This window comes from Panicum virgatum, chromosome 1K (genome assembly GCF_016808335.1).
Source record: "Panicum virgatum strain AP13 chromosome 1K, P.virgatum_v5, whole genome shotgun sequence".
Classification (NCBI taxonomy): domain Eukaryota; kingdom Viridiplantae; phylum Streptophyta; class Magnoliopsida; order Poales; family Poaceae; genus Panicum; species Panicum virgatum.
In genome coordinates, this window is record NC_053136.1 from 52,998,732 (window position 1) to 53,008,436 (window position 9,705).

Here is a 9,705-nt window from a genome sequence, read left to right on the forward strand (position 1 = left end):
CGTCTTCCTCTGAAATAGCATCGTCTTGTTGACTCCTCGCCCCGTCTGCGCTCTCGCTCTTCCTGTCTGTGCTTAGCGGCGAAGCCACAAAAGCGGAGTAAAAAAAATCAAAAGAGCGAGAGAAAGCTCGCTCTCATCCGCTGTCCGAATCGAACAACTCGAAAGCGATTTGCTACTCCTGCTGATCCGAGCACTCTTCTCGCCTCGTGAGGAGCAGTTCAGGTTAGCCGCTCCGCCATCCTTTCCTATTCCTGCGCGCGTCTCGGAAGATGTGGTTGGAAGAGTTGTTTAATGCCTGCGCATTTTCTGCTTACTTTTGTGCGATTTTGGGGGTGTTTTGCGGGTTCCGAGGCTCACACCACGCGGGGTTGAAGTAACTTTTGGGGTAGTTTCCAGCATTTTCCTGAAGGCGCCGCCGCGGTTCCCGCGTTTCGGATGGATTTCCCGTCCTTTTTCTCGCATTTACCAAATCTCAGCAGGGGAGATTGAGATGTGGAAATACGAACGCTGATTCTCCCTTCCGCTGTTGCTTTATTGGGATTTTATTTGCGCGTCTCGCGGATTATCTTCTCTTCTGGGGTTTACCGGCACGAGGCTAATCGCTTCCAGTAGGCGTGGATTAGCTCATTTGATTTCATTGATGCGCTCTCTTTTTGCGCGAAGGCATCTCTGTGGCCAACGAATTGGTTCCGTTCCTGATCCTGTCTCATAGTCGGATGTTACGAGTAAGCAAAAACCTTCGTTAGATGTTAGTAGCACCTGTTAGGTTCTCTTGATCGATAATCTCATTTAGCGGACAAACACAGCTCGCAGTGAAGATGCTTGCGTCTGTACTCACGTTTTGATTGGCAAGGTTCACATTACGAGATGCAATTGTTCTCTGTATCTCTTCTTACCCTTTTCTGATGTAATTGTGTCTGCAGGGGGCAATAGAGAATTAGAGATTGAAATGAAGACCCTAATGGTGTGTTCGTGATTCGGTTGTTGTTGCTGTCAGATATACGGGTAGGTTTCAGCACAGCTGAGTATTAACGCTAACCTGGTTGGTTGTTTGGTTGATATTGTGCAAATTCTGTTATTGAGGGTCCATTTCTTGTTGTTTGAGCAGTTTGTGTTCCATTTCAAGCTAAGAATTCCATGTTCTTATTTCTACCCAATGCGCTGACCCTGGACACAATACTCATATTCTGCTGTCTTTTCACAGTTTTTCCTGCTTATCCCACTTAATTCAACCAATAAATGTCGGCTAGCCTGAATATCCATTGGAATCCAACCAATAGCATCTTTTGTGTATAAAAGGATACATAAATTGTTTGCTTGCCATGAATTGTGTTCAGTTAATTGAAAGTGATGTGCTGATGCAATGGATGTTGGTTGCAGGGTTACAAAATGACTGATCAGGAGAGAGATGATGTTCCTATGTTGCTAAGAAATGTTGAGCTTCCAAGATTTCCTTTAAGAAGTACTTCAATGTGTATACCAGTCAGGGATGATGAAAATGAAGAAGACACCTTTGTGCCCCATACTGGTCCTCTATTCATTCAGCCACCAACTCAGACGACGTCGGGCATTCCGTTTACAAGTAGAGACACACCAGATAGGCTGCCTAGGCCTTCACAGGGAAAACCAGTCAGCAAGCCACATGCCGTCATGCCAGAAGAAACTGGAGGAAATAGGTGGTCTTACAATGGACAGGTTCCAAAGAATGAACACTTACTGATGTCTGGACCTTTGGGGCAATGTGATAATCCTGATTGTGTCAATTGCCCTCCTGCTTGTAAAAACAAAAGACACTTCCACAGAGGCTCGAATGCTTTAGACAATAAGGTATCTCCTTGAAATATGCCATTTGTTCTAAAGTTGCTATAGTAGCTCTTACACCTGTTGGCTACTACTAACATGCTTTTCCTTTGTTCCCTTGAAGCTTCATAATACTATTTCTGGTCATGTTGGTGGATGGAAGAAAAAGATCGAGAAGATTCTGTCAAACATTCCAATTATGAACCCACATGCAAAGGTTGTTCAGCAGTGGAATCAATTCTTTGTGATATCATGCCTGATTGCCATTTTCATCGATCCGCTATTCTTCTTCCTATTATCAGTAGAGCAGGTAATACTCACAAGTTTTCAATGAATGTAGATCTGTGTTCATGCTTCTTATATGCATTCGAATTCTGCATTTTCTTAGTCACTCTTTCTGTAATTTTAATTAGAGATGACCACATACATATTGCTGCTTTTATTTTCATCGAATGCAGGCTAATAAATGCATAGTTTTGAACTGGAATTTTGCTACGGCACTTGCGGTTGTAAGAAGTGTGACTGATGCTATTTATTTCTTGCACATGCTGCTTCAGGTTAGTGCAACATCCCTTCTGCTCATCCAGATAAGGTTTCTACTTTTTGTAAGAAAAAATTTCTCTTGTAAACAAGTTGGTAGAAGATGGAAAGCCCGTGATTTATCAATGATTTGAAATGCAAATTTAACATTGTTATGTTCATTCTTCAATAATCATTCATTCAGCATACTTCTGTGTGAACAAGTTCTGAACTTGGTTTAAAACAAATCTTCTATCAGATAGTTTTGGAAATACCCGCATTGCACTGTCTAGAACAACTTACTATGGTTGATTTGCATTGAGGTAACTAGTTTTCCTTGCAGGAATGCTGCATACTTATCCTGATCTTAATGTAATAACATCAATGTGCTAGTTGCCTTAAAGGATTGATTGATTTACCGAGTGTTGGCTTAATGTTGATAAACTTTTCCTTTTTAGTTGGTTTATCATGCTACTCTTTGTTAGTGTATGATTTTATTTCATACTGTGTTGGAGTTTTTCCACTGCAATAGATAATAATGGATTTGTTCAGCTGTACAATCAAATATTTGTCTTGTCAACTGAAAATTGACCAGCATACTTATGTGACTATTTATAAGTTTATTCGTGAATATAATTAGATATTGTCTTTCAGTTCAGACTGGCTTATGTTGCCCCCGAGTCACGAGTGGTGGGAGCTGGAGATTTGGTTGACGAGCCAAAGAAAGTTGCTGTCCATTATCTTCGTGGTTACTTTTCACTTGATTTTTTCGTTGTGCTTCCACTCCCTCAGGTAAGATATACTTCTCCCTCGGTAATTCTCTTGTTTTAGATATTGAGCTTCATTCTTTGTACTTTATGAATTTAGACAGCTTATTTTACTAAAACAGTACTTGAAGTTATATCTATTATGGAGCTCTTTTGGTATTAAGTTGTCTTTTATATCAAGGTCTGAGCAGTTTCTAACATACTTAGAGCCAACAAGAAATATAAATGAAAATAAATTGCTGTTTTGGTGCATTGTATATACCAAGGCATGCCATGACTTCTTTCTTTCCATTCCTAAACTTGTGACTCAGAGGATCTGGGAAGAGTCGATGTCCATTGAGTCGTACTTCATCTAACCATACGTTGGCATGTATAACAATAACTTGCTGCGTCCTCACCTTTTGCAGCTTTGCATCCATGAACCTTGTTTGCCTGTGTAGTGCTTCATCTGCTACTTGCATGACTGCTATTTATCTAAGTTTTTCCAAAGCTACTCGTCTAACTCTAAACTGATGAGTGATGACTTGTTCTTTTTCAATGTAGTTAACAACAACCACATGCAGTTAAAAAAGTTTGACACATTGTCATCCTTGTTGCAGTCGATATGTTCTTTGCTAATATTTTTGTTTGTTTCTTGATCAAAGGTGATGATACTGCTAGTTATCCCCAAATATGTTGGGTTATCAGGTGCAAACTATGCTAAGAATTTATTGCGTGCCACTGTTCTTCTTCAATATGTGCCCCGTATCATCAGATTTGTACCACTACTTGATGGTCAGTCTGCCAATGGATTCATATTTGAGTCAGCATGGGCTAATTTTGTGATCAACCTTCTAATGTTTGTTTTGGCGGGACATGTTGTTGGTTCATGTTGGTATCTCTTTGGCTTACAGGTTAGTCAATTTTTTTTATTGAGGTTGTGTACAATGTTTAGTAGTACATTTTGATTCAAATGTTCCAATTTGGATAATCATACCAACAATTCTATTCACTATTGAGGAATATGCCTTTTACAAATATTGTCATGGAACAGTTCGGAAGGCACCTCAAGTTTCTTTTAATTGTACATGATCTGATTAATTTTGAGTTTAAAGGTGGAAAATATGCTGTTCTAAACACCCACATAAGTTAATCAGCAATGTGCTCAATATTTATTATTCAAGCACAACTTATTTGGTAATTTTTTCTTGCAAATTTATATAGTTTGACCTATTCAGAAACCACTTAATTTTAACTGATATTGTAAGTCCTGATGAATTGTATTCTTTCTTTCTTTTTTTATTCTCTAACAGAGGGTTAACCAATGTCTACGAGATGCTTGTTCTGCATCGGCCATTCTTTCTTGTGATACTTTTATAGACTGTGGACGTGGCATTGGGAGTGGACTGTACAGACAGCAGTGGTTCAATTACTCGGGTGCAGCAGCTTGTTTTAACACTGGAAATGATGCTACTTTCCAGTATGGAATCTATGAGCAGGCTGTTTTGCTAACTACAGAAAACAGTGCTGTTAAACGGTATATATATTCGTTATTTTGGGGGTTTCAGGTATTCGCCATCATCTGTTTGTGCTTTTCTACTTCTTGGGTATCTGTTTGTTGCTTCCAAAATATGAAACTATTCTGCATGATCCTTCTAAGTTTAAGGTCTTATCAGCCATGCTAGCTAATGACATTTTACTCTATTTACACACATTATAATTTTTACTAGTGCGTTTATCTTACCTTATGGTTTGATTTCAGCAAATAAGTTGTTTACTCACACCTTATGGTTTGATTTCAGCAAATAAGTACCTTAGCTGGCAACCTTGTCCCAAGTTATTTTGCATGGGAAGTTCTGTTCACAATGGCTATTATTGGTTTGGGACTTTTGCTTTTCGCATTACTTATCGGAAACATGCAAAACTTTCTCCAAGCTCTTGGAAGACGGTCTGTGGTTATACTGCTGGCCTATTTATCATGCTATATGCTTGTACAGTCATGCACTGACGGAGCTAACATTTTGCACCTTTCTCCTCTCACAGGAGATTGGAAATGCAACTTAGGCGCCGTGATGTTGAAAAGTGGATGAGCCATAGGCGGTTGCCTGAAGATTTGAGAAGGTTTCTCTACGGAACTTATAATGCAAATCTTTACCACACTCCCCCCCCCCCCCAAACAACCACACACACACGCACACAAAGGAAAAAAAATAGCTTGTCGTATTTCCACACTTGCTGGTTACTGTCAAGCAATAATATTGATCTGTTGTGTTTCATGGTTGACTTTTAAAATTAGAGCCCTATTTGCTTCACAAATCTTATCTTGTATTCAGGGAAAAAGGTATGCTATATTGTCAGACATAGTATTAACAAACAAAACAATTATTTTATTAGTTTACGATTGAAACTAAATGTGATGTTGTTAAAGAAAATCTGAATGTGGTTTGTAATGTTGTGCGAGTATCATAATCATGAGGTCTTGTTAGGTATTTATATACAAATCATTAGCATTTAGTTTAATCAAAATTTGAACTAGATACCAAAATGTTTCAATTAAATAATAAGCAATTATTTTATTCTTACTGTGGAAGATTGCAGAAGTTGTAATTTATTTAATATATGTAGGAGAGTTAGACGAGCAGAAAGGTTCACCTGGGCAGCTACTCAAGGAGTTAACGAAGAGGAGCTTTTGAGCAATTTACCTGAAGATATTCAGAGGGACATACGTCGTCATTTCTTTAGATTCCTTAATAAGGTTGGTGTCTAAGGTGGCAAACAACTATTACAACAAGACCTACTCCCATCCATTCTTTCATCTACCATGCTTGTATCTAGTTTTGCGCTTATATCACATCCTACTATTCTAGAATCTTGAGCACTACTGTTTGGATCTCTAACTCACGGAAATTGGTAAATGCAACTGTTATATGAGGAGAAAGACTGAAAAAGAACTTAATCTCCTGGGAAGAAGAGTTGGAATTGATGTAGGACCACAGACAAATTGTAGCTTATGGTTCAGCACTCCCAATTGCTCCCTCCTTTTCTTCATGTAGGGCGTAATAGGATTTGAAAAAGCTACTTTGTAAGTTTGACCAACAATTAGTAAAAGTATGTGCATCACAGCATCAGTGCACGTGTATAGTGTCTAATAGTTGTACGAATAGAGTCATATTTCACATATTTTAAATATGATTGGTTGGCAATTCTAAGAGAAATTAATGGTCAAAGTTTGTTTCCCAGGACCCTTTTAAATGCTAATACGCCTTGCATAAAGAAAAGGAGGGAGTAAGCAATAGCAACAACAAACTGGAAGAAATAAAAGAAAGATACTAGTATTTTCTCATTCATGATGTAGGCTCACTTCATTCACATGATTTGTGCTATAGAAATGAATTCAGTGAAGGTAACTCTGACTTGCTTCAATTAAGCATTGATTAACTTTATCTTTTTATTTGCAGGTCCGGTTGTTCACCTTGATGGATTGGCCTATCTTGGATGCTATCTGCGACAAATTAAGACAAAACTTATATATTAGTGGAAGTGACATTCTTTATCAAGGTGGTACTGTTGACAAGATGGTCTTCATAGTGAGAGGTAAGCTGGAAAGCGTCAGTGCAGATGGAAGCAAGGCCCAGTTACATGATGGAGATGTTTGTGGAGAGGAGCTCCTCACATGGTACTTGGAACACTCATCGGTGAATAGAGGTATGCAATTTCTTCCCAGGCGATCTTCTGTCATTTTTCTTTAGATTTTTTAAAATCGACTCATCACATGTACTACCGCTGTTTGTTTCAGATAGTGCGAAAATCAAATTCCATGGCATGCGGTTGGTTGCTATACGTACAGTAAGATGTTCGACAAATGTCGAAGCTTTTGTACTCAGAGCAAGTGATCTTGAAGAAGTCACCTCGCAATTTGCACGATTTTTGCGTAATCCACGAGTGCAGGGAGCAATCAGGTAGCCACATTTTCGTTTTACTTTTTTTTTTCATTCCTGCTCACCTGAAGAGTTGAGGCACTTCATCGTTTTGGTAATTCATGGCAAAATATTACAAAGTTCACTGTGTCCAATTATGTTTGAACCTCTGCGTGCAACAGGTATGAATCCCCCTACTGGCGAACCATTGCTGCAACTCGTATTCAGGTTGCATGGAGGTACCGGAAAAGGCGACTGAAGCGAGCTGAGCAGTCAAGGCTGAACGAGGAGTCTTACCCCCCGTATTCGATCAGGGCGCATGGTTCATTTCGACCTGGACAGTGGGGATGATCTTTACCTAACTAGGTGCTAACTTTTCAGTGCTCTGCATCTTACAGCTTCTAGAGCCCTGTATCTTGCATCTACAGTCCACTTGGTGGAATGACACATGGGGCTACAATTTTTTGGTTTTGGCGTTCTCTCATATTATAGCTTCATACTGTAGTCACTTCATAGGATGTAGAACTTCGCTCCTGTATATAATGAGAATAGTTCTTTCGTGCATTATTGTTTCGTTCATGGCATGGAACCTTAGCTGCGTTTCTGCTCAGAGTACGCTCGCCTACATGTTGCAAGTGCCATCCTGGATTACTGAGAGGAAGCTCAGATTAAAGAGCGACACAATGTTCCACACCTGTAATTACACGAGATATGCAGGCATGCAGCTAGTTTCAGCTTTCAAAAGCGGCATGATATATCTCAACTTGAAATGCCCAATCTCTATGCTCTGGCATTCAACATATTTACATTTACAGATTGGCCAAATCAGACTGACCATATATACGCTAATACGCTCTTTGTGCCAGCATAGAACCAAGGTCAGTCAGTCACGACTCGAGGCTCATTTCTCCCAGGCCCCAGCAAACGCTAGTACAACTAGCTCCCTTTGCAAACTCAATTTTTTTTGGGGAAAGGTTCGCATTACCCCCAACCCTGCCCAATTCTCTCTTTGTCGGTGGTTCTCTCTCTATCCTCCCGGTCTCACCGGAGCAAATTCTTCCTCCTTTCTCTCTCCATCTCGCACGATCTCACCGGAGCAAGTCGTTGGCTCCCAGCGCCAACGAGCTCGGTGGAGGGAGATGTGGCCGACGCGTGGAGCGGGAGCTCATCCCCGTCAGCAAGAGGCCCTAAATCAGGTCCAACGCCGTCGGCCCTGCCCAATTTCTCCTTGAACGTCGCCGGCCAACGTGAATACCAGCAGGTCTAAAACTAGACTGGTTTCAGGGGGTTCGATATCTGGTTTCGGGAGATCATGGGTGTTAATTAGTTGGTTTTAGACTTTCGGCGGAGTTCGGAGCGGTAATATGGACTTTTTTCCGTTTTTTTTAACCTTTGAATTCTATGGGAACTGAACCAATTCCTGTAAACTTCCTACGAGATTACTACGGGACGAACTTTGAATACGAGTAGTTTCGTATGAAATCCCAGTAAGATTATCTGAAATTGTTTCGATCTGTCCATCCTAGGTGTTCGGTGTTCCTACCCGAGCAGCAGTATCTAACTACTTCTTGCTCCGGCTGTGGCCGGCGCCGTCTTGGAGCACGACATGGCGGATGTTCTTGACAAACTCCTCCCACCCAAGCCACGAGCCCTCCACCGCCGGGTCGAAGCTCGCCGAGAACACCCCGTACGGCACGCCGAGGAGGACGCCGAACAGCAGGAACGCCACCCAGATCGGCGGCTGCAGGTCGAGCCCCGTCACCTGTGCCGCCGCGCGCAGCGCCGCCTCGCCCGCCGCGGATGCCGCGAGCGCTGCGGCCGGCACCCTCCGCGCCACCCGCCACAGCACCTCCTCCGAGTCGAGGAACGCTAGCTCCCCCTCGCGCTCCCGCCGCCGGGCCCACTCCTCCCAGTCCTCGTCGCTCACCGACGCGTCCACGACCAACAGGGACCCCAGCAGGAACGACGCGAGCGAGTAGACGAGCGGCATCCACGCGGGCACGCGCGCGCCCGCCGCGTCGCCGAGGTACCCGAGCAGCGCGGGCACGCCGGCGAAGGAGAGCGCCGCGACGGCCGGGAGCTTCCACAGCACGCTGAGGTCGGGGTCCCCGCCCGGGAGGTCCGCGTCGATGAGCGCCCGGAGGAGGTCGTCGTCATCCGCGCCTCCGAAGACTTCCGATTCGTCGACCACGCCAGCATCGACGAGGTTCTGGAGGAAGGTCCGGAGGTCGTTGTTGCTGCTGCGGTAGGCGTCGACAACCTTCCCTAGCAGCGCCCCGAGGTCTTCCTTGTTCCTGGTGTTGCCGCGCTGGCCCTCGCCGTCGTCGGTGGCGTTCGAGCCGCCGGGGCTTGAAGCTGAGAGGCAGATGTGACGCGATGTAGCGCGGAGGCGGAGCGAGGAACGGGGGAGGTTGGGAGAGAAGAGAGGAGAGGAAGGACGGGCGCGGGTGGGGGTGGGAGTGAACCGAGGGAGTAGAAGGGAGAACTCCATTGCTGTGGCCTGTCGTCGGCTGTAGTTGTGGCCTGTGGGGAGTTCGTGAGATCTCGGGGTTCAAACAGAAGCATCCATGGCTGCCCATGGTCTCATCCCAGGACCCACGATGTATTTTTTGGGCCCGGGAAATCGTGGCCCAGCTTCTTCCGAGCCTATTTCTGCGTCCCCTTTTGCCTTTTGAATTGCCAATCTCCTCTCTTATTGAAGTAGGTGTTTGTTAGGCTTTACC

At 43.3% G+C, this 9,705-nt stretch overlaps 1 protein-coding gene across 3 annotated transcripts; it reads left to right on the forward strand.

The window, feature by feature from the left end:
- LOC120643494 (probable cyclic nucleotide-gated ion channel 20, chloroplastic) lies at positions 1–7,571 on the forward strand. 3 transcript variants are annotated; one of them, XM_039919874.1, is made up of 14 exons: positions 2–222; positions 924–1,005; positions 1,381–1,827; positions 1,925–2,110; positions 2,259–2,357; positions 2,974–3,111; positions 3,731–3,979; positions 4,379–4,633; positions 4,868–5,013; positions 5,109–5,186; positions 5,691–5,820; positions 6,524–6,770; positions 6,862–7,024; positions 7,165–7,571. In XM_039919874.1, exons 3-14 carry the CDS (start codon positions 1,390–1,392, stop codon positions 7,331–7,333), a joined length of 2,298 nt encoding a protein of 765 aa, XP_039775808.1. In that variant the 5' UTR covers positions 2–222; positions 924–1,005; positions 1,381–1,389; the 3' UTR covers positions 7,334–7,571. The 3 variants fall into 3 exon arrangements, with proteins under 3 accessions (XP_039775823.1, XP_039775808.1, XP_039775816.1); XM_039919882.1 differs by lacking the exon at positions 2–222 and adding an exon at positions 240–725; XM_039919889.1 differs by lacking the exon at positions 924–1,005 and having other exon boundaries at positions 1–222.
- Positions 7,572–9,705: the final 2,134 nt, after the last annotated feature.

What these genes read in the sequence shown, in the direction of transcription:
- LOC120643494 (XM_039919889.1), top strand. Translation starts at nt 1,390, where the DNA reads ATGACTGATCAGGAGAGAGATGATGTTCCTATGTTGCTAAGAAATGTT. An exon ending in CGAATGCTTTAGACAATAAG is followed by an intron (nt 1,828 to 1,924) that starts GTATCTCCTTGA and finishes GTTCCCTTGAAG; the next exon opens with CTTCATAATACTATTTCTGG. An exon ending in GGTATCTCTTTGGCTTACAG is followed by an intron (nt 3,980 to 4,378) that starts GTTAGTCAATTT and finishes ATTCTCTAACAG; the next exon opens with AGGGTTAACCAATGTCTACG.